Source organism: Erithacus rubecula, assembly GCF_903797595.1.
Source record: "Erithacus rubecula genome assembly, chromosome: 4".
Classification (NCBI taxonomy): domain Eukaryota; kingdom Metazoa; phylum Chordata; class Aves; order Passeriformes; family Muscicapidae; genus Erithacus; species Erithacus rubecula.
This window is the reverse complement of record NC_136686.1, coordinates 67,829,497-67,853,530: the sequence shown is the minus strand read 5'-3', so window position 1 is coordinate 67,853,530 and position 24,034 is coordinate 67,829,497. Positions and strand designations below refer to the sequence as shown.

Genomic DNA, 24,034 nt, shown 5'->3' with positions numbered 1-24,034 from the left:
TCTGCCCCTGCAGGAGGATGCAGCACCATGGAATGGGACTGTGCCACCACCCTGACTGACTGACTGTGCCAGCTTGGATTCTGACTCTGGCAGGGTTGGGATTGTTCTGTGTAATACTGCATTGCTATTGGAATTGTCCTAGCAAAGAACTGTTATTCCTAATTCCCATCTCTTTGCCTGAGAGCCCCTTAATTTCAGAATGATAATAATTTGGAGGGAGGGGGTTTCCATTCTCCATTTCAAAGAGTTTCTGCCCTTATGGCAGCCCCCTGTCCTCCCCAGCAGGACACTCAGGTGTCCCCAGGGGTGACTCACAGGGTGACTCCACACCTGCAGGACAGCCCTGCCTGCCCTCACCCACGCTCCCTCCACCCACCCTGCAATGCATTTAAGCTCAGCCCAGTTGTTTTTAGGGCTTGCTTGAGCTGCAGTGGGTTCAGGGGGGGTTTGGACCTGTGCTTGGTGACATCCTGGGAGCTCTCTGAGGACCTGGACCTGCTCTTCTCCTCTTGGTTGGATCCCTTGGGGCTCTGCTGCTTGTGGTGAGGTCCCTTCTCCCACCTGTGTCACCTTTGCCTTCCTGCTGCTCCCCTTTTGGGATCAGCACCGTGTATGTTTTCAGCCTCCTGAAATCCCTGAATGGTTTGGGTGGGAAGGGACCTCAAAGATCACCCAGTTCCAACCCTCCCACTGTCCCAGCTGCTCCCACCCCAGTGTCCAACCTTTCCTTGGGCATTCCAGGGATTCTCTGGCAATTCCAGCCCAGCCAGCAATTCCTTCCCAATATCCCTGTGGCAGTGGGAAGCCATTCTCTGTGTCCTGTCCCTCCATGCCTTTCCCAAATTCCAGCTCCCTTGGAGCCCCTTCAGCCCCTGGAATGTGCTGGAAGCTCTCCAGACCCTTCAGGACCTCATGGCTACAGCAGGAGGTCATTGCTGGGGTCCCTGCAGCCCCCAGGGGATGAGGAGTGACCCAAGGTTTGGTTTAGGTGCAGCTCCTGCAATGCAGTGGGTGGAGGATGATGCTGATCAGGGCACTCAGAGCTTGTTGGGACATTTTGGCTGCTGAGGTCAGGTCTGGCAGGGTTTCTTGGCAGCCCTTAAATCCATGTGGGATGAGTAATGAAACCAGCTCTAATTTTACCCTGGATTAAACCCCTCCTTGCTGTTTTCAAAGAGTGACCCGTGGCAGGTGCTGGGGACAGTCAGCTGATTCCTTATGAAATATTGGGAGTCTGGAAGCCACAGGTTTGCTTCCACCAGAGCTGCTGAAGTTCCAGCAGCAGCAGAAATTCCTGTGATGGTTCCTGTCTCTTGGGAGAAAGTTTTGTTATTTGGTTTAGGTTGAGGGAGTGGAGAAGTTTTGGTTTAAACTCCTGGTGCCCCCAAGACACAGCAGTTCCAAAATGACTCAACCCTACAGATAAAACAGGACTAATCCCTGCCTGGAGCTCCCTTTGTTCCCAAAAACATGAGACAAAGAACTTGCCTGGAACTGTGGACACAACTCCTGTGGAGCATTGGGGTGGGAGTGGAGCTGAGAGGAGACTCCTCAGGAAGGTGCTGACAAATGCAGTGAGATTTTAAAATTAAAATTAAAACTTTCCTCTGGGAGTTCCTTTCCTGCTTCTCCTGAGGTGGATTGAGCAGCTGAACATGTGACAGCAGGGTCAACTCCAGGCTTTCCCTCAGAAACCTTTTGATTTGGATAAACAAAAAGTTTATCCATCACTTTACCTGCAGCTGTGGGACAGCCACAGCTGGGTATTCCCATAGGAGATAATTCCCAAAACTCAAAACTCTGCTCTCCCTCCTGAATAACAACTACTTAAACATCCTTTGGAACAAAAAAATGGACAACTGGCAATGCCCCTGACCTAGAGCAGAGCTGGGATGAGTTCTGTTCGTCCCTGTTTTCCCCTGCCCTGAAAACCTGTGAAAGGACACTCACATTTTTGTGGTCAGAGCTTTGGCACCGACTCCTCCCCCACCCTGGCTTGGATGTGTCAGTGGAAAATATTTTTTTTTGGAGGTGAAATCGGCGTTTTTCCTGCTGGTGGCCTCGAGGGCTGTGATAAATGTGAGAATTCGATCACATGGAGCGATAGGTTCTATCAGATGGGTTTGATCTGAAAACTAAAGCTCTGTATAAATTCCCCTTTGCCAGCCCCAGCTGAACTTCCAGCAAACATGAAGCTGCTTTTGATCTTCAGCGCCCTCCTGGGGGCTTCCCTGTGCCTGGAGACCTTCGTGGGGTGAGTGACATTTTTGTGGAAAACCTTTTAATTTAGGTTGTTGTTTTTTGTGGTTTCAATTTCACCAAATCTGCTCGGGGCACTTTTTTTGGGGGGGGCTTTGTGGCTGGTTGTTCTTGTTGCTTTGCTGCTCTGGTGTTTGAGGGAACATCTATTTATTTCTGTTTGGGTTTTCTAAGGGGAAGGGTCCAGCTGTGGAGTTCAGATCCTCAATTCCTGTTCATCCAAGGATTGGTTTTGGCTGGAGTTGAACCTCAGTGCAAAAGCAGAAAGTTCACCACTTCCCCTTTTTTTTTTTTTTTTTTCCCCCACCCAATTTCTTATTTCTCTTTCTTCCTCTTCTTTCTACCTTTCTAAGCATTTCAAATCCTGATTTCCAACCATTAAATCCTAAAGGTTTGTCTTTGTGTTTCATTGCAAAAATTATCCCGCGGGATATTTCCTCACAACCTCACCGATAATTTTAATAATGAAAGATTATAAAATCCTACTGGATAAATCCAGAGGTGCAGTGAGCGACCACTAGATTCCAGTAAGTAAATCCATGTACGAAGTTTTTAAGGATTTATAAAGGCAGGAGGGGCTATTTTGATGATTTCATCCTGAAATGAATTCTCATTAATCCATTCCTCAGCAGCTGCGGTTAATTCACAACAGAATCCAAACCCTGTGATTAAAACTCATCCGAGTTGTTGCTTGAACTCGTGGGTGACACCAAATCAAGTGATGAAATGAGCCATTAACACGCAATTAACACTGAATTAACAGGAACAAACCAGTTCACCCAGGCTCTGAAAAAAAAAACCGATTTATTGCAGGCACCAGGTTCTCCGAATCAAGACCAAAAATGAGGAGGAGGTGAAGCAGCTGCAGCTTTTGGAATCGCTGGAACACCTGGAGGTGGGTCGTGGTCACAGAGACATTTTTGGAATAATTCACACCTGGCAGGATTTGGGATTTGCACCTCATTCACAGCACGGTGTGAACCTGCACCTCATTGGGAATGTTCCCATCACCCTGGGGCAGCTGCCATAAATAAATTTATTCTCTCAACACTTCAAATACTTTCATCTGCAAGTTTGAGTACCAGGTCAGTGTTCAGAACTGATAAATTTTTTCTTATTGTTTTTACATCATATTTGAATTGTTAGATTTTAATCTTAGTGTTGAAAAACTTGTTTTTCCAGTGGGAATGGCAAGGTTTTGTCTCCAAGAGTTATGGAATTTATAAGTTGGTCTACACGAGGTTGTTACTGTTCTTATTGCCATTGGTGAAAAGTTTTAACATCACTTTTTAAAATCACTAGCTTAAAAAAATATTATATGAATAATTTGAAAATTAAAATTTAGAAAAGTCCTACAAAAGGAGAGATAAAAGAGAAAGGAAAACAATGGGTTTTATGTTACCTGAGATTGGAATATGGAGTTTTTTCTTGAAATGATTTCTAGTAAAAGGGAGAATAATAAAATAATAACCAGAGACAACTAAAATTTCAACAACTACATTTGTTTTTTGTGACCAAAGCCTAGAAGTCAATGAAAAAACTGACTCAAGGCCCCTGGTATTTGTTATTTTATTGAGTTTATCACCAGAAGTGACACAAGGTTGTGGTGAGTCCACAGAGAACATTCCAGGGCTGCTCTCTGCAGGGGATGTTGGATTTGGGAGAAATCAGCATTTCTAAAACCCTGCAAGAGCTGTTTGCAGGATGCCTTCCCCAAACCAAACCCATTTTTCTTTCTTTCTCCAGCTGGATTTCTGGATCAACCCCTCTGCCCCTGCCCTGCCTGTGGATGTGAGGATTCCTGCTGCCAGTGTCCAGTCAGTGAAAGCCTTCCTGGAGTCCCAGGGCATTGAGTATTCCATCCTGATTGAGGACCTGCAGGTGGGCAGATTCTTTACATTTTTGGAAACATTGATTCACATTTTGGTCTCACTCTCACTTTTCCATGCTCTGTTTTCCCTGGGATCCTCCCCTTATTTTTGTAGCTTGTGGATTATTCTTCTAAAACAATCCATGGATTGATGTAGGTGTTCTTTCAGTACTGACATCAGGGCTCTTCTGACAACCCCTGAGGAGTCACATCTGGATTTTTTGGGAATACCAACACTGAAGTTACTCATCATTGAATAAACTGATAAAAATCACCCACTTGGGCACTAATCTGACATTTCCTCATGTGCAGTAATCCCCAAAGGGCATCTAAACCAGCATTAACTCACTGCTTTTGCATTTATTTCTCTTTTAGCAAGTGAAGCAGACACTTCTTACGATCTGAATGTTATTTTAGGATGTTCTGGATAAAGAAAGGCAGGACATGGCCCGGAGTGCCCAAAGGCAGCGTGGCACCGGCTTCGACTTTGGAGCTTACCACACTCTGGATGATGTGAGTACCTCAGGGGAAGAGTATTCTCATTTCTTCTGATCTTTTTGCATGCTGTCTTCAATTCAACATCCTGTATTAGGATCTAAAATGTCCTTGCAGCTTTTGCTGGCACGTGGGTTTGTTTTTTTGCAGTATTAATTTTGTGTTCAGAACAATCAGCCAGCGCTGTCCCTGACAGTGTTGGTCAAAATTCCAGAAACTCTCCTGTCAAAACAAACAGACAAACAAACCTGTCCTTCAGAAGAAAGAGAAATTAAAGGGATCTTGAAATAGGGAAATAATTTTTTGCTGTGGTTTCTCCATCTTTGGGAGTGTCCAAGGCCAGGCTGGAGCAACCTGGGATAGCGGAAAGTGGGTGGAATAGTGGAAGGTGTGTGGGATAGTGGAAGGTTGGGATGAATCCAACCTGAATCAACCCATGACTCTCTGGAAGGAGTGGCAGAACACATAAATATGATTTTAATGTCTTCATGACCCTCCATTTCAGATTAATGAAGAGCTGGACCACCTTGCATCCGAGTACAGCTTCGTGGAAAAGATCCAGATCGGAGAATCCTACGAGAAGCGACCTCTGTACGTCCTGAAGGTAACAACAAAAACCATGGGATGCATGCACAGGGATGCAGACAGCACAGCCCAGAGCATATTCTGGGCTGTCCTTGGCTGGGAGGTGGAGGTTTGAGTGCTGCTCTTTCTGTCCCCAGTTCAGCACAGGAGGCTCCCAGCGCCCGGCCATCTGGCTCGACGCCGGCATCCATTCCCGCGAGTGGGTGACGCAGGCCAGCGCCCTGTGGATTGCCAACAAGGTTCCTGCCAGGGATCCACTCTGCCTTCTCTTGCCAGTGCTCCCTGGTATTTCTGACATTATCAGCCCTCAGTGTGTGGAAGTTCACCTCTCACTGAGGTGACTCCTTGAGGATGTGGCAGCTGGAATTGGCCCAGCGCCAGCTCCGAGGTGAAATCTGTTGTTGACTTCATCAAGAATCTTGGGAATTTCAAGGCCTTCCTGACCCTCCACAGTTATTCCCAGCTCCTGATGTATCCCTGTGGAATTGGAAAACTCTGTCCTGTCACAACAGATAAATGTAGTGGTTCAGGTGGAATTGTTACACAAGTAACCCAAGATTTTGAGATTATTTTGCTGCTTTAAGCTGCTCTACCCAGAAAAATGCAGTGGGGTTGGTTTCCTTCCATAAAATGCCCACGTCTCCAGCTGTCTATAAATGAGGATTGAAATCCTGCTGGAAATGATAGAGAAGTCACAGGATGACAGAATAAGGGTCCTGCACAGAACCATCCCCAGGAGCCCCCTGTGCCCAAGAGTGTTGTCCAAAAACTCCTTGGGCTCTGTCAGTGCAGCACAGTTGAGAATTCCCAGTCTGGCTATTCTATCTCAGCCTTGGCCTGTCCTCTGGGACAAGGAGGAGAAAATTGTGGTCCTCTCCTATTTTATTCTAAAGACCTCCTGTTTTCAGAATAAAATAATAAACCAGATTAATTGCTCACTCCATATATAACAAGGGAGAGTTATGGCCAGCAGATAATGGGTGTTCCTTGTTTCCCTGCCCCAAAATCCAGCCTCTCCTTTGTCCCAAACAATGAGGGGATGAACATTTGGGAAGGAATGGCTCTGCTAAGCAGGGTGTGCTCTGTCTCTGCCTAGATTGCCTCTGACTATGGAACAGATGATTCCATCACCTCCCTCCTGGACAAGATGGATCTTTTCCTGCTGCCAGTTGCCAACCCTGATGGATTTGTGTACACTCACACCACGGTGGGTCAGCTCAGGGACATTCCTGCCTCTTCCAATATAATAATAAACATGAGGGGATTGGGCTCTGAAAGTCTGAATGCTGTGAGAGGAGTTACCAAAGAATTGGGCAGACCAAGATCCTCATTATTTGTCTAAGCCATCCTAAATCCCCCAGTTTTAGTAAATACATTTAATTTTTTGACTCTTAGCAGTTCTGAAATACCCTTGGGATCATTCCCAGGATCAATCCCTCATGGGTGGGAGTTTTCTGGGGAGCAGTGGTGGTGCCAGCCCCCAGCTTTGCTCCCTTTTGAAAACATTTCTGTGTTGTAGAATCGCATGTGGAGGAAAACTCGCTCCAAGATTCCCGGCAGCGTCTGCGTCGGCGTCGATCCCAACAGGAACTGGGATGCAGGTTTTGGAGGTAGGGAGAAACTTCTGCCTTCTGGATCCTGCTTTACACAGAAGCAGCAGCTTTAAAAAGGGGATTCATCACCCTGAGCACAGGAGGAGGCAGCATTGTGGAATTATGGAATCACAGAATGGTTTGGGTTGGAAACAGCCAAAATATTATTGAGTTCCACTCCCTGCCATGGGCAAGGGCACCTTCCTTTGGGGGGTCCTGAGAGAATCTGGGGGATTTTGGGAGAGATTTGGGGGGTCCTTAGTGGAGCTGGAGGGATTTTGGGGGGTATTTTGGGGGTCCTGGGGAGATTTGGGGGGATTTTGGGGGGCCTTGAGAGAATCTGGGGGGGATTTTGGGGGGTCCTGAGTGGAGTTGAGGGAATTTTGGGGGAGATTTTGGGGATCCTGGGGCAGATTTGGGGGGGGGGTCCTGAGAGAATTTGGGGAGATTTTGGGGGGGTCCTTGTTCCAAACCACAGAATACCCCCAGGAATGGGGATTCCTGAGTTTTCTGGACAATCTGTTCCAGATTCCATTGTCTCAAAGCACATCATTTGAACATTCCCACTGTCACTGCTGTTTGAGCACTCAGCAGCATTTAAAGCCTTGCTTTGGCTGCAGCCCAGCTTAGTGTGGGTCTGCCCTGATTCCCAGGAATTCCACTCCTCACAGGTTTGTTCCCTCCTTGCACCACCAGGTCCTGGAGCCAGTAACAACCCCTGCTCTGAGTCCTACCATGGTCCCAGTGCCAACTCTGAGGTGGAGGTGAAATCTGTTGTTGACTTCATCAAGAATCATGGAAACTTCAAGGCCTTCCTGACCCTCCACAGCTATTCCCAGCTCCTGATGTATCCCTATGGATACAAATGCACCAGGCCAGATGATTATGCTGAGCTGGTGAGACACAAGGACTTGGCTTTCCCTTCTTCTCTTCTGTCCAGCTGCTTTTCTGTACTTCCCATACTCTTTCCTAACTCTGAGGCAATCACAACCAGAATTCCAATGGGAAAGACCTCTGGAGGTCTCTGTTCTAACCCTGTGCTGAAAACCCTTTGCAGTCAGGGCCAATTTCAGTCTAAGTTTGGATTAATTGTTTTGATATTTTTAAAGAAGAATTTCACAGTTTTTTCAAGCTCATCTCAAAGTTTCCTGAATCTCTTTGTCCTAATACTCAAGTGCAGCTCCCTTATGGCAATTTGCTGCCTTTTTTCCCCTCCTTCACAAAAGAACCCAGCTCTGTTTTCCATCTAACCCCCATTATGCAGTTGAAATGAGCACAAAGTTGACCTTGGAGTCTTGGAAATTTGAGTGCTCCTCACCCCCACCTCCCCATGCCCCTTCTCAGCCTCATTCCCTGGAATTTTGGAGTCTTGGGAATTTCTGTCATCTCCTGAGCCTTCCTTTGAGGAGCCAGTGAGAGAAACATTGGGTGAGCACTGACAGAACCTGCTGGAAGTTACCTCACCTGCAGTGGCACCTCCCAAAACCCAGTGGCTGCTGTTGGTGTGAATCATTTCCAAAGCCGTTTGGAGATTTCTGGTGAAACCCCAATGTTCAATCTCAGGAAGGTGTGGCTGCTTCCTGACCTCCCCTTCATCTCCTGCCCTGCAGGAATCTCTGGGAAGAGCTGCTGCCAATTCCATCCGCTCCCTCTACGGCACCACCTTCCAAGTGGGCACCATTTGCAAAACCATCTGTGAGTATTTAACCCCTCGGAGCTTTTAGGGGCTGTCCCTAACACCAATCCCTGCCCTCCCCTCAGGCTCTGCATCATCTCCCTTTCCCTTCCAGACCAAGCCAGTGGAGGCAGCATTGACTGGAGCTATGACAATGGCATCAAATACTCCTTTGCCTTCGAGCTGCGGGACACGGGGCGCTACGGCTTCCTGCTGCCCGCCAGCCAGATCCTGCCTGCAGCCAAGGAGACCTGGCTGGGGCTCCAGAGGATCATGGAGCACGTCAGGGATAAATCCTCCTGAGAGCTGGGCTGCAATCTCTGCTGCAGCAGCTCTTGAGTCCTCCCTGCTGGCTGCAGTGATGGGAATGGCTGAATAAACCCCCTGTGCACCCCCGTCATGGTGTTTGATGTGGTTCTGTTCTTTGTGTGTGGCACATCACCCAGGAGATTTTGGGACACCTCCCACTGTCCCAGGTGCTCCCAGTCCCAGTGTCCCAACCTTGGACATTCCAGGGATTCTCTGGCAATGCCAGCCCAGCCAGCAATTCCTGCCCCAATCTCCCCTTCCCCAATTCCCTGGGTCCTGTCCCTCCATCCCTTGTCCCCAGCCTCTCTCCAGCACTCCTGGAATGTGCTGGAAGCTCTCTCTGGATCCTTCCCTTCTCCAGGCTGCCAATTCCCAGCTCTCCACAACCTCCCATTGGATCCATCTCCTCTCCAAGGCATTGATGGATCCAGGGCCTTCCCTTGCAATCTCAGGGAACCATCCAGGCTCTCCCTTCCCTTTTCCTCTCTTTTCCATGCCCACTGTCCATCCAAACCCCTCTGGATGGATGCTGAGTGTCCTGAATCCCAGAATCCTGGGCTGCCTTGGCTGGGAAGGAGCTCAAAGCTCATGGCAGGGACACCTCCAGCATCCCAGGCTGCTCCAATCCTTGCTGGGGCATTGCAGGGATCCAGGGATTCTCTGGCAATGCCAGCCCAGCAATTCCTGCCCCAATCTCCCCTTCCCCAATTCCCTGGGTCCTGTCCCTCCATCCCTTGTCCCCAGTCCCTCTCCAGCTCTCCTGGAGCCTCTGGAATGTGCTGGAAGTTTTCCCTGGATCCTTCTGCAGGCTGAAGGGGCTGGTGCAGAGGGCCTGGTGGTAACCAGCATAATGCAGGCTATGGAACTGATTAAAGGAATTTAATTTCCCTTAACAAGCCTCAGGATCCTACCAGGCCCACCACCACTGCCCTCAATGTACACCCCCACACATCTGGCTGCTCCTTTTCTCCCTCCCACACATTCCCAGTGGGTGTGGTTGGAGGGAAGATGGAGATGGGAGGAGACACCTCAGGATCCCCTGGTTCCACTGTTAATCCTGCAAATTTCTTGGGGATTAAGAGCAAAGAGCTCAGGAGGCCCTGAAGGATCAGAGATTAGCACTGGCTGCTGCTGCTGTGGTGATTATCGAGTCTAACAGGTTTATCTTGGTGTCTTGTGACCCCCCAGCAGCTGGTGAGTTACTCACCCTGGGGAGCCTGGCAGGAGAGCAAACAGTGCTGATGTGGCTGATAAAAACCGATAAAACCCTGCGGGGTGGAAAAGGGGAAGGCACAGCAGCGCCACAGGGGGCTGGGCTTGGGTTAAAAGCAGCTGGTTTGGAAAGCAAACCCATGCTTGTGACAGTCCCCTGTCCCCTCTGTTCATGGCTTTATCCAGTGGCACCTGCTTCCCAAACTGCCCCAGCTTTCCAAAATCCCATCCTCTGCCCAGTGATTAAACACCACTGATGGTAAATCCCAGGGACAGGGCACACAGGTGGAGCTGGATGAGCTCTTGTCAGAGCCTGAGGAGTCTCAGCTGGGAATGTGGAACTGTGACCGTGTCCTGGTTTGGAAACTCATTCCAACCATCCAGGGCTTGAGGTTCCCTGTCCCCTCCTCTGTGAGAACAGCTCATCCAGGTGTGGGGCCCTGACTTTAGAGATTTGGGGTCAGAGCAGTGGATGTCACCCAGAGGAACAGGAGGGTGTGTGCCATGGTGGGAGATGGGCTGGAGATGACACAGGGATCTTCCCATGCCAAGGATTATCGAGGAAACAGAGCCAAGCTCTTCACCACAGAGAGGGATGGGAGAGACAACAGCATCAGCTGGAAGGGGGAGAGCCAGGAGGGACATCAGGAAATGTTTCTTACCAGGAGGGGAAGCAGCAGGACCTGGTGCCAGTGGGGCTGTGCAGCCTCCATCTCTGCAGGACTCTGAGATCCAGCAGGGAGGGAGCAGGTGGGTGCCCAGAGCTGACCATGGTCATTCATCCAGGTCAGACATGTCTTGGGCTGCAATGCAGGATGTGGCAGCAATGTGAATTCTGTCCCCATCTGTTAAACCAGCTGGGGCAGTGCCCCTGATCTCCTGGCACACATTATCTGCTCATGGGCATCTTTAAACCAGCTGGGCAATCATCTTTATCTTCCCACAGCCCATCCTCCCTCCAGGAGATATCTCCTGTTCATGGCCACTGAGTCCCAGGGCATGGCTGATAAAATTCCATCATCCCACTGGGAGATGCTCCAGCCAGGGCAGGAGCCAAGCCTTTCCTAGCCAGAGAAAAACTGACATTTGGGACACCAAGGCACCTTCTTCCCACTGCATTCCAGAGGAAAACCAGAGCCTTGCACATCATCCCTGGAGCTTCAGAGGAAACTGCACCTTCTCCAGGAGCACTGCTCCAGCTGAGCCACATCTGCCCCTGCAGGAGGATGCAGCACCATGGAATGGGACTGTGCCACCACCCTGACTGACTGACTGTGCCAGCTTGGATTCTGACTCTGGCAGGGTTGGGATTGTTCTGTGTAATACTGCATTGCTATTGGAATTGTCCTAGTACAGAACTGTTATTCCTAATTTCCATCTCTTTGCTTGAGAGCTCCTTAATTTCAAAATGATAATAATTTGGAGGGAGGAGATTTACATTCTCCATTTTGAAGAGAAGTTTCTGCTTTTATTGGCAGACAAGTGTCCTTCAAATCAGGACAGATTTAGACCTCCCATGGTCCCTTCCCACCTCAACCACCCTCGAGGAGGATCCTGGAACCAGCTCACCAACAGCACCAGCTCTGCCCCACAAACCCCAGCAGACCCCAGCACCTTCCCCACGGCACCTCCTGCTCTGGGTGCAGCCAGAATCCCCAGATTTAATGGAGAAAACAGTGGCCAGGGGGTGTCAGCTGTACAAAGCTGCCCTGGGAGGTGCTGCCAGCCTGGGAACACAGCCCAGAACCTGGAGCATCCCTGACAAGCACAGTGGGAGCTCAGGGCAGCACAGATAAGGCCCAACAAAGGCCCTGCTGTAACCTGCTGAACAAAGACTCTGCTTTAACTGGGGAACAAAGACACCTCTGACAAACTGACCTCCTGGGATAGCCCCAGCTGCTCCAGAGCCACTGCTCACACTGAAAACACAAAAATAATTCATTTTCTACCCCAAAATGAGCTTTTCTCTCTGAGCATTACCCCTGGTGAACATCCTTGTGCACCTCTGAGCTCCACAACCTCCATCAGCTTTGAAGTGAGATTTCATCCACCATCAAGTGGCCTCACTGCTGGGAATGGTTTGATGAAGAAGTTGAATAATATATTTTACATTTTATACATTTATATATAGATACATGGATGCATCAGCTCATTATAATAAATAAAATGTTGCTTTTTCCTGCGAGTAACTTTGGAGCAGCTTGCATGACACAGGCATTACTAATCATAATTATGATTGACTTACTCATAGCAATGTGCAGTGAAGAAATTCGTGGGAACAAAGAGGTGTTTCCTTGTGGTTTTGGGGCTGCCGTGCCCACGCCATCCCAAGGGCTGGGAGCCTCCTGTACCTGCAGCAGCTCAGGGCTGCTCCCCCAGGACCCGCTCTCCGAGGGAGACGTTATCAGATCCTCCCTAATTTGGCTGCTCTGGTGTTGACTTTGCCAAATAAAGCAAACATTTGGGCTGGGAGCCCTTCCTGCCAGCTCTGCTGCCGCGCCGCGGGGACGGCCAGCGGCTGCGCGAGGGACCCCCAGCACCCCGGGGGGTTCTGTCCCTCCTCGGGGTTCTGGCTCTGCTCCCACCCACCATGGAGACCCTCCTGGTGCTCCTCACCCTCCTGGGGGTCACCAGCACCCAGCAGCTCTTCGTGGGGTGAGTGCTGAAGGATTGGGGGGCGGTGGGAGCACGGCTGGGATGGGGGGTTCGGAGTCACCACCATGGGGTGACGTCCCAAAGGATGGAAATCCCATTCCCAGCTGGGAAAGGTTTGGTTTCACCCTAGGTTTGGAGCAGAGAGCAGGTGGAAATGAGGGAATGGTGAGCCCCAAGGGCATCACTGCAAGCTTTGCCAGGTTGTGGAATCCCAGAGGATTTGGGATGGCTGTGGGGCCATCCAAAGATTGATGGGAATGAAAATCCAAGGATTTTTGGGAATAACAGCCAAGAATTACTGGGAATAAAACTCAAAGATTGATGGGAGTGAAAATCCAAGGATTTCTGGGAATAAGAGCCAAGGATTACTGGGAATTAAACCAAATGATTGCTGGGAATAACAGCCAAGGATTACTGGGAATAAAACTCAAAGATTGCTGGGAATGAAAATCCAAGGATTTCTGGCAATAACAGCCAAGAATTACTGGGAATTAAACCCAAGGATTGCTGTGAATAAAACTCAAAGATTGCTGGGAGTGAAAATCCAAGGATTGCTGGGAATAACAGCCAAGGATTACTGGGAATAAAACTCAAAAATTGCTAGGAATGAAAATCCAAGGATTTCTGGGAATAACAGCCAAGAATTACTGGGAATTAAACCCAAGGATTGCTGGGAATAACAGCCAAGGATTACTGGGAATAAAACTCAAAGATTGCTGGGAATGAAAATCCAAGGATTTCTGGGAATAACAGCCAAGAATTACTGGGAATTAAACCCAAGGATTGCTGTGAATAAAACTCAAAGATTGCTGGGAGTGAAAATCCAAGGATTTCTGGGAATAACAGCCAAGAATTACTGGGAATTAAATCCAAGGATTACTGGGAATAAAACTCAAAAAATTGCTGGGAATAACAGCCAGGGATTACTGGGAATATCAGTGAAATATTGATGGGAATAACAGCCAAGGATTGTCAGGAATAACAGCCAAGGATTTACGGGAATAAAACTCAAGGATTTCTGGGAATAACAGCCAAGGATTGATGGGAATAAAACTCAAGGATTTCTGGGAATTACAGCCAAGGATTTCTGGGAATAACATGCTGTGGGAAAGAGCAAGATGTGGCTGGAGAAGGGCCCTGTGGAGGGAGGGCAGCACTTTTTCCAGGATGAACATCCTGGCTGTAGCTCCTGGAGATAAGAACAGCAGAGCCCAGTGCAGGAATGAGGCTGAGAAGGGGTGTAGGGGGTGAGGACCACCCAAAACTCCCAAAGATTCCAACCCATTTCCAGAAAGGTCTGAATGACTGGTCTGGCAATGGGAAAGTGAGAATTCCATGTTCAGAGTAGGGAAAATCTATCCATAAAAATGCACCCCCAGGATGTTGGACATGCCACCAGCATGGGAGGGATCCAAACTTGTCCAGGGAATGTCAGAGCTACTCCCTGATTTTGGGAAAATCACAAGGATTTAATGGCTGCCTGAGTCCCCCAGACATCTCCTAATTTCAGACATTTCCTAATGGGAAAATGGAAATTGTTATCACCCTGGGGAGGTGGTTAAACTGATAAAGGAAGAGCTCAGAGGATGAAGGGTGGGAAAGGGGAAAGGTGAAGGAATTTTGTGCCATTTTGGGAGGGGCTTGAAGCACTGCCCAACAGGAGAGGCTGGAGGATTGATCTGAGCTGACAAAACCTCTCTCCCAAAAAAACATTTCCTCCTCTGCAGGGGCTGTGCCTGTCCTTGGGCAGCCCAGCCAGGCTAAATCCAGAAAAAATCCCTGGACACAGAACAGATCCATGTGAGATATCCCCCAACATCTCAGCAGCTGATCAAACAAGGCTGGACACCATCTCAGGCTCCCCAGCATTTACTCTTTCCCATCATAGCTGCTCTGAACCTGCATTTTTTTTCTCTCAACACCAACAACTGATGCATTTTCCAACCCTCTGAGATGATGTGGAGCCTCCCCCCAGACAGAGTCCCCTCCCTGTGACCCCTGTGCTCCCTGCAGGGACCAGGTCCTGCGTGTGATGGCCAGAAATGAGGAGCAGATCTCCCTGCTGGGGGTGCTGGGTGAGCAGGAGGAGCTGCAGGTGAGCTCTGAGGGTCCTGAGGTCACAGACCTGGTCAATACAGGCATCCCTCCATCCCTTTTTCTCCCCAATTTGGAGATGTTTCATTTAGAACCATGTAAATATCAATTTCCTCCCTCCTTCTTGTGCCATCCCATCCCTTTTCCTCCCCAATTTGGAGATGTTTCATTTAGAACCATGTAAATATCAATTTCCTCCCTCCTTCTTGTGTCATCCCATCCCTTTTCCTCCCCAATTTGGAGATGTTTCATTTAGAACCATGTAAATATCAATTTCCTCCCTCCTTCTTGTGCCATCCCATCCCTTTTCCTCCCCAATTTGGAGATGTTTCATTTAGAACCATGTAAATATGAATTTAACCTTGAGCTCAGAACTCCTGTTTGGTGTGAACTGGGAACATCCCACAAATACTCCAACAACTTGGGCTGAAATATTTCTGTAGGTCCCTATCCTGACATTCATCTGTGGCCCAAAATTTGTCCAAAAACATTTTTAGATCCTTCCTGGAAGCTCCTGTGAGACCCCTGGGGAGCTCAGTGGGTGAACACCAGCACAGGACGGGGGCTGAGTTCTCTCCCTTTCAGCTCAAATTCTTCTTCCCAGGTGGATTTTTGGCGTCACCCCACCAGCCCTGCCCACCCTGTGGACCTGAGGGTGCCTTTCCTCAGCCTCCAGGGAGTCAAAGAATTCCTGGGTTTCCACAATTTTTCCTACAGCATCATGATTGAGGATGTGCAGGTAATAGCTATGATGGGATCAGGATAAGCTCTTGCAGCTCAATCCTGAGAGAAAGTCCAAAAAGTTGGAAATCAAGAAATGGAAGAAAAATCCAATGCTCCTTTCAGCCTGTTTGATTTGGGTTTTTTTTTTTTTTTTTTTTTTTTTTTTTTTTTTTTTTTTTTTGTTGTTGTTGTTGTTGTTGTTGTTTTTGTTTTTGTTTTTGTTTTCTGACCAGGAATTATTGGATGAAGAAAAGGAAAGCATGAAGAGGTCTAGGAGGATAAAGAGAAGCTCCAGGATGTTTGATTTTGCCTCCTACCACACCATAGATGAGGTACCTTCCTCTGCAGAGCATTGGCTTTGTCCTGCTGGGGTCACTTCCATGTGGGGAAGGTCGTGGTGAGTTCTTGAGCCTCTTTGGGACACTTTTCTCCTCCTTGCTGGAGCTTTTAGCTGAGATGGGAGACTGGGAAACCTTCCACATCCAGCCTGGAATTTCCCAACCCTGTGGAAGACATTTTCAGCTTCACTCTGGGGGTGCCTGGAGCCCAGTTTGGGCCTGCTGGGGTCTGTGATGGTGTTGAGGGTGTCTCAGAGCTTTTCCCCTCACCACTCATTCTGCATTCCCAAAAATCTTGTGATATGCTCACACAGAGCTCCAACCACCTCATGTTCTCCAGGGAAGCATGAGGTCTCCTCTAGGGAAACAGCAGATCTTCCTCAGGGAAGCTTTTGTTGCATCCAGTGCTGGATACCCTCAAAACCAAAAGGTGAGAACCAGGCTGAGCCTCATGACCCAGCAGCTGCTCTTTCCAGATCTATGACTGGATGGATGTGCTGGTGGAGGATCATCCCAACCTCGTCAGCAAGATCCAGATTGGGCAGAGCTATGAGAACAGGCCCCTCTATGTGCTGAAGGTGGGTCCTGCCTGGAAAATCCCCACTCAGGATGAAAATTTGTGCCAAGGGAGGCTGTGGGGGGACAGCAGCAGGAATTTCTCCATGGGAAGGGTGGGCAGGGGGTGCCCAGCGAGGTTTGGAGTTTCTGGAGGTGTCCAAGGGCTGTGGGGATGGGGCACAGCTGGGATGGGATGGTCCTGGAGGGTTTTTCCAGCTCAGTGGTGCTGTGATTTGCACAGTTCAGCACTGGGGGACGGAACCGCCCGGCCATCTGGCTGGACACCGGCATCCACGCGCGGGAATGGATCACCCACGCCACCGGCCTCTGGACGGCCAGCAAGGTGACACCGGGGTCACCTGCGCTGTGGGACCCCGATTCTCACCCTGCAGCCATCCCACCCCTCCCCTCTGAGGGGCACTGGGGCAGCTGCTGCTCCTCTGCACGCACAGATCGCCTCGGAATACGGGCGGGACCCCTCAGTGACAGCCATCCTGGACAGCATGGACATCTTCCTGGAGATTGTCACCAACCCCGACGGCTTCGCCTTCACCCACAGCTCCGTGAGGGACATCCTGGGGGGATCTTGTCCCCAAGCATGGCTGTTCATGGCTTTTGGGTCCCATGAGTGGAGACCACTGCTTGGGCAGGGGTTGGGATTCCTGGGGGATCTTGTCCTAGTGTTGTCCCCAACCACAGCTATCCATGGTTTTTGGGTCCCATGAGTGGAGATCCCTGGGCAGAGGTTGGGATTCCCAGGGGATCTTGTCCCAGCACTGTCCCCACCCATATCCATCTGTGGTTTTTGAGTGGGCTCTGCTCCCTTGGCTAGAGGTTGGGATTCCCGGGGGATCTCATCCCAGCATGTCCCCAGCCACGTCCATCCATGGTTTTTGGGTCCTATGTGGAATGCTGAGTGGAGAACTCTGGAGATGCTTGGGCAGGGTTGGGATTCCCAGCAGATCTTGTCCCAGTGTTGTCCCCAACCATGTCCATCCATGGTTTTTGTGTCCCATGAGTGGATTCCTCACTTGGGCAGGGGTTGGGATTCCCAGGGTGGATCTTGTCCCAGCAATGTCCCCAACCAAGGCTGTTTTTTGGGTCCCATGAGTGGAAATCTCTGCTTGGGCAGAGATTGGGATTCCCAGGGTAGATCTTGTCCCCAACCACATCCATCTGTGGTCTTTGTGTCCCACGAGTGGTCTCTGCTCCCTTGGGCAGGGGTTGGGATTCCCAGGGTAGATCTTGTCCCCAGCCACATCCATCTGTGGTTTTTGGGTCCCACGAGTGGTCTCTGCTCCCTTGGGCAGGGGTTGGGATTCCCAGGGTGGATCTTGTCCCCGGTCATGTCCATTTGTGTTTTTTGGGTCCCACGAGTGGTCTCTGCTCCCTTGGGCAAGGGTTGGGATTCCCAGGGTAGATCTTGTCCCCAGCCACATCCATCTGTGGTTTTTGGGTCCCATGAGTGGTCTCTGCTCCCTTGGGCAGGGGTTGGGATTCCCAGGGTGGATCTTGTCCCCAGTCATGCCCATTTGTGTTTTTTGGGTCCCACGAGTGGTCTCTGCTCCCCTGGCAGGGGTTGGGGTTCCCATCCCTGCTCTGCTCTCCTCTCCATGTGCTCCTAGAACCGCCTGTGGCGCAAGACCAGGTCCATCAACGCTGGATCCCGCTGTGTGGGAGTGGATCCCAACCGCAATTGGGACGCTGGCTTTGGAGGTGAGACCTGGGCCACCAAAAAAACATCAAAACCTTCAGCAAGAGCAGAGAAACCCAGGGATGGAATCCCTGAGGGATCCTCTGTGGATCTCCTCCCCTGCTCCAGGTGCTGGCTCCAGCAGTGATCCCTGCTCTGAGACCTACCGTGGTCCTCATGCCCACTCCGAGAGGGAAGTGAGAGCCGTCGTGGATTTCATCCGCGCCCACGGACACGTCAAATCCGTCATCTCCATTCACAGCTACTCCCAGATGCTGCTCTTCCCCTATGGATACAGGAGGGAACCCACACCTGACCACCAGGAAATGGTGAGATGGCCCCAAAAGCAGCTGGGAAAAGCAATCAGAGCATCCCAGGAGCTTCCCTGCTCTTCTTGTTAGATACAACCCAAATATGGGACCTTTGCACCTGGGTTTTGGTGGAGGGTGGTTCTGAGATGGACCTCAAATATAAAAATTAAGGGTTTTTGGGAAAATCTAGAGCAGAAAGGATGGGGAATGATGAGCTCTAGATCTCCTTGCCTTGGATCCATCAGATCCCACCACTCTCGTTACATACAACCCAAATATTGAACCCCTGCACCTGGGTCCTGGGTGGCTGTGAGATGGACCTCAAATATCATAAATTAATTTTTTTTAAGGAAAACCTGAAGTAGAAAGGTTGGGGAATGATGAACTCTAGATCTCCCTGCCTTTGATGCATCAGATCCCACCACTTTTGGTGGTTCCTTTGCAAAATGACTTGGATGGACCTCAGACATCAAAATTAAGGGTTTTTTGGGAAAACCTAGACAGGAACGATGGGGAATGATGACCTTTGTCCCCATCACCACTTTCCCCTCTGGAAATCCCTAAATTTCCCCTCCACAATCCCCAAATCCTCACCTTGAGCACGTAGAGGTGATGGTTCTCGGTTGAGCGGCCAATCTCCAGCTTGCTCACCAGGTTGGGGTTCTCAGCCACCAGCATGTCCATGAAATTGTAGATCTGGGAATGAGGGATGTGGGGGTCACTCCTAGATCTCCCTGCCTTTGATCCATCAGGTCTCACCACTTTTGGTGGTTCCTTTGCAGAATGAACTGGCCAAGAGGGCCGTGAGTGACTTGGCTGCCGTGTTTGGGACAAAATACAGCTACGGCAGCATCGCCACCACCATCTGTGAGTGTCCCTCCCTCACCCCCAGCCAATCCCTGGGGAATGGGCTCCCAGCTGAGCTCCTCTCCCTGCAGACATGGCAGGAGGCACCACCATCGACTGGGCCTACGACAACGGGGTGAAATATTCCTTCAGTTTGGAGCTGAGGGACTCGGGGCGTTACGGATTCCTCCTGCCCAGCTCCCAGATCGTCCCCACCGCCACCGAGACGTGGCCAGCGCTCCTGGACATCATGGTGCACGTCCTGGAGCATCCATACTGACCCCAGCACCCCCACAGCATGCCCTCCTCTCAATAAATCCTCCTGGAGATTCAGTGCTGTCAGGCACTCTTGTTTATTTCGTGCTAAACTTCCCCCAAAAAAAGGGTGGAAAAGGACTTGGAGTCTTGCAGGTGTTGATTTTCCCCTTGGGATTTTGGCTCAAAGTTCTTATCCTTTGGAGCTAACAGCCAGCATGGGATGAGATGGGGAGTTTTTGGACAACTAACCCCAGATCTGTGGGGTTTTGAGCAGTTTTGCTTCATCATCCTTCCCTAGGGGACTATGAGGAGGGACATGGGGCACCCCCAAGGCCATTGCTGGGTGCAAGGTGCTCCCAGGCATTTCCTGTTTATTTTTGGCTCCTGGGACAACTGTCACCTGCTCTGACCTCAGTCCTGGGCCAAGCTTTACACCACTTTCCTCAGCCAAATTTCAAACAATTTCCCCACTACTGTGGTTTAAGGATCCAGCTCACCAAGTGAAAATCTGCATTTTGAGCAATCTCACCACAAGTTGATCCTTTCCTCCCTCTCAGCTGGTGCTGGGGGCTGTGGGATTTTGGCACCTCCTTGCTGGCAGCTGACTCACCACAGTCCCTGCAGGTTCCTGGGACAGGTTTGGCTGGGACTGGGATGGGGACAGCGAGGTCTGACCTTGGCTGGTGGCAGCCAGAGCCTTCCCAGGGCCCTGGGAAAAGGGACAGCTGGAGGGGCCGGGCTGGGGCCACCACCCCATGGGATTTAAGAGGCCCCAGGGCACTGCTGGGATGTGAGACCAGCTCTGACCATGAGGCTCCCCGTGCTCCTGGCTGCCCTGGTGGCAGCGGCCACCTGCACCGAGATCTTTGTTGGGTAGGGGGGCTGGGATGGGGGTGGTGGCACTGGGTGGGGGTTCAGTTTGAGGGGGCACAGGGAGAAGCTCAGAGGGAATCCCTGAGGGGATTAGGCTGGACTAACAGGGCTGGAGCTCCCACATCTCCCAACCCCACAGGCACCAGGTGCTGCGTGTGCTCCCCCAGAACGATGAGGAGCTGCAGAAGGTGCAGGAGCTGCAGGAGCTGGAGCATCTGCAGGTACTGGCTGTGGAGGTGGATTTTGGGGGACACCCTCCAGCCCCCAGCACACCAGGGACAGGGCTGGATGTGGGATTATGGATGAAAAGCAGGGCAGGCTGCTGTTGAGGCAGGATCTGAGCCTTTATCTAGATTTCTCTCCACCCAGCTGGATTTCTGGCTGGCTCCCCGTGGGCTCGGGCTGCCCGTGGACATCCGTGTGCCCTTCCCCAGCCTGCAGGCAGTCAAAGCCCACCTGGAGGCTGCTGGGGTCTCCTATTCCATCATGATCGAGGATGTGCAGGTCAGTGGTGGCACAGGGGAGAGGGGGGGGTCCCACCCAGTGGGAATGAGGCTCATCCCAGCCCTGGCTCATCCCCCAGGCCCTGCTGGATGAGGAGAGGATGGAGATGCTCCGCAGCAGCCGCCAGCTGCCCCTCAACACCAACACCTTCAACTACGAGGCCTACCACACCATAGATGAGGTGGGAAAGCACAATGCTGGAGTCAGTGAGTTGGGGTCTCTCTAATTCTTCAGAGAGAAATCAGAGTGCAGATTGAATAAATCTTAGAGTGAGTTCTAGTGGTTTTAGTAAGTAAAAGGTCTGGATTCCACAGTGGCAGTGTGTTCTAGTGAAGGTTGGAACACACTGATATCTTCAGTAGAGGCTCCAGGCCCACAGTTGTAGACAGGATTTAAACATAATAGAGTTATAGTCAGAATATTGCTGATATTTCTTAGATAGAACAGGACAGAGTGTATGTGTAGTGTTATAGGTAACCTGGTGAGGTAAGAAACTGGAATTCTAATAGGTTAAAGAGTGGTCTGAGTTTGCATCTTAGCTTGTTGGAAAATCCTGTATAACAGTGTGGATTGGGAGAGTTGGTGCTTTTAGCTATTCAGCTTTCAGCCATTCTGGCTTCCAGCCATTTGCTTATTGCTGCTGCTTTTGCCATTGCTTTTGCTATTGCCTGTTGAGACTGATGAGCTTTGTAATAAATAACCTTTTTAACTATTAGCTACTTTGCTTATTTAAGATTACCTGACAAGTAAGAGCCTCTAGAGCAGCTGGGGGTCAGAAAGAACCCTCACATCTGATGTCACAGCACAAGATTTGGGGCATTTTGGGGGGAAATTTACTCTTGGGAAGAATGTGAGCTAGGAGTGACCCCCACATCCCTCATTCCCAGATCTACAATTTCATGGACATGCTGGTGGCCGAGAACCCCAACCTGGTGAGCAAGCTGGAGATCGGCCGCTCGACCGAGAACCGTCCCCTCTACGTGCTCAAGGTGAGGATTTGGGGATTGTGGAGGGGAAATTTAGGGATTTCCAGAGGGGAAAGTGGTGATGGGGACAAAGCCAACCCCCCCTCCTCTCTCTGCTCTCCCAGTTCAGCACAGGGGGCACGAAGCGCCCGGCCGTGTGGATCGACACCGGGATCCACTCCCGCGAGTGGGTGACGCAGGCCAGCGGGGTCTGGTTTGCCAAGAAGGTACTGACACCTCCCAAAAGGGCCACCCAACCCTCTGGGGCTCTCCCAGGAGCTCTGGGATGCAGCTGGGTGATCCCACAGCGAGGACAGGCAGCCCCAATCCTCTGTCCTCTCTAGATTGTCGAGGATCATGCGAATAACGAAGGTGTGGCCTCCATCCTGGAGACCATGGACATCTTCCTGGAGATTGTCACCAACCCAGATGGATTTGCCTACACCCAGAGCACGGTACTGCTCTGCATTTCCTCCCCCTGCTTCCTACAGCTGTGCTGGGTGGGGTTGGGGAGCAGCATTTGGGGTGATGGATCCAATGAGAGGTTGTGGAGAGCTGGGAATTGGCAGCCTGGAGAAGGATCCAGGGAGAGCTTCCAGCACATTCCAGGGGCTGCAGGAGAGCTGGAGAGGGACTGGGGACAAGGGATGGAGGGACAGGACCCAGGGAATTGGGGAAGGGGAGATTGGGGCAGGAATTGCTGGCTGGGCTGGCATTGCCAGAGAATCCCTGGATCCCTGCAATGCCCCAGGACATTGGGGCTGGGAGCACCTGGGACAGTGGGAGGGTTGGAACTGGATGATTCTTTTGGAGTGTTTCATATCCCTGAGAGGGCAAAGCCTCCATGGGAAGGGGACAGCAGGAGCCCTGGGCAGCAGCTGAGGTGACTCTGCCCTTGCAGAACCGCTTGTGGCGCAAGACCAGGTCCAAGTACTCGGGCAACCTCTGCGTGGGAGTGGACCCCAACCGCAACTGGGACGCAGGTTTTGGAGGTCAGAGCTGTCCCCTTGCCCCTGGGGAGCATTTCCACTCTCCAGCTGGAGGCTCCAAAGATGTTTCTGGCTCCAAGATCCATTGATGCCCCCTTGGGAAGAGGTGGGATTTGAGGGTTTGGGCTCCACTTTGACGTCCCCCAGTGACAAATGGAAGTCACCACATAAATCTCTAAGATGAGCCCCAGGAACATTCCTTGAGGAGCTGAGGGGTGGGAAAAACCCCAAATTCTCACTGTGTTCTCACCAGTCTTTTGTCCACAGAGGCTGGAGCCAGCTCCAGCTCCTGCTCGGAGACCTACCACGGACCCTACGCCAACTCGGAGCCCGAGGTGAAATCCATCGTGGATTTTGTCCAGAGCCATGGCAACATCAAGGCTTTTGTGTCCATCCACAGCTACTCCCAGCTCCTGCTCTACCCCTATGGCTACACCTACACTGCAGTGCCAGACCAGCAGGAACTGGTGAGACCCCTGTGTTTCGAGGGGTTGGAGCTCTGGCACCTTTTTGTACCCAAAAAAAGCTGTGTCCCACAGGTTTTTCCTTTCTTTGGCTCATTTTTCTCTTTTTTTTCTGTATTCCCAGCATGAGGTTTCTGCCAAGGCTGTGGCAGCTCTGTCCTCTCTCTATGGCACCCAGTACAAGTATGGCAGCATCATCACCACCATCTGTAAGTGCAAAAAAAAACCAACAATCCCAAACCCATCCCTCACACCAACACCCCATAGAATTCCTGTCCAAAAAGATGAAAGCTCTGAACCCCTCACGTTTTTGACTCCCTCAGACAGAGCTAGTGGAGGAACCATTGACTGGACCTACAACCAGGGGATTAAATATTCCTTCACCTTTGAGCTGAGGGACACGGGGCGTTACGGGTTCCTGCTGCCCGCCAGCCAAATCGTTCCCACTGCTGAGGAGACCTGGCTGGCACTGAAGGTCATCATGGAGCACGCCAGGGACAACATGTACTGAGCTGCAGCAGCTGGAGAGGAGGAAGAAGGCAAGCAATGAATAAATAAATGGAAAGAAGGATGAGAAAAGCCTTGTGGTTGTTCTCTCTTTTTCTGAAATCGGGTGGAAAAGTCTTTTCGGAGCTGGAGTTGGTGCCAGGACAAGCAGGGTGTGTTGGGGCAGTGGTGTGGAAAAGGAATTGAGGGAAAGGGCATGAAAATAGCAAGGACAAAAAGGAAGGAAGGGGGTGGTTTTGCTTTTGCTCTGGCAGAGGGT

General features: G+C 50.7%; 2 protein-coding genes across 4 annotated transcripts; both read left to right on the top strand.

Moving 5' to 3' along the window:
• Positions 1-416: 416 nt before the first annotated feature.
• LOC306801797 (carboxypeptidase A2-like) lies at positions 417-9,333 on the top strand. 3 transcript variants are annotated; one of them, XM_079305175.1, is made up of 12 exons: positions 417-542; positions 2,167-2,254; positions 3,073-3,154; positions 4,006-4,140; positions 4,547-4,642; positions 5,130-5,228; positions 5,347-5,448; positions 6,306-6,416; positions 6,729-6,819; positions 7,498-7,697; positions 8,412-8,496; positions 8,592-8,866. In XM_079305175.1, the coding sequence occupies exons 2-12, from the start codon at positions 2,190-2,192 to the stop codon at positions 8,777-8,779; spliced, it is 1,254 nt and encodes a 417-aa protein (XP_079161301.1). In that variant the 5' UTR covers positions 417-542; positions 2,167-2,189; the 3' UTR covers positions 8,780-8,866. The 3 variants fall into 3 exon arrangements, with proteins under 3 accessions (XP_079161301.1, XP_079161303.1, XP_079161302.1); XM_079305177.1 differs by having other exon boundaries at positions 419-497; positions 8,592-9,333; XM_079305176.1 differs by lacking the exon at positions 417-542 and adding an exon at positions 2,043-2,079.
• Positions 9,334-12,367: 3,034 nt separating this feature from the next.
• On the top strand, positions 12,368-23,821 carry LOC306801607 (carboxypeptidase A5-like). The gene is made up of 21 exons (XM_079304787.1): positions 12,368-12,652; positions 14,666-14,747; positions 15,351-15,485; positions 15,703-15,801; positions 16,284-16,385; positions 16,607-16,708; positions 16,818-16,928; positions 17,991-18,081; positions 18,188-18,387; positions 19,152-19,236; positions 19,308-19,468; positions 20,514-20,567; positions 20,716-20,850; positions 20,930-21,031; positions 21,738-21,839; positions 21,941-22,042; positions 22,160-22,270; positions 22,717-22,807; positions 23,072-23,271; positions 23,393-23,477; positions 23,592-23,821. Exons 1-21 carry the CDS (start codon positions 12,588-12,590, stop codon positions 23,777-23,779), a joined length of 2,403 nt encoding a protein of 800 aa, XP_079160913.1. The 5' UTR covers positions 12,368-12,587; the 3' UTR covers positions 23,780-23,821.
• Positions 23,822-24,034: the final 213 nt, after the last annotated feature.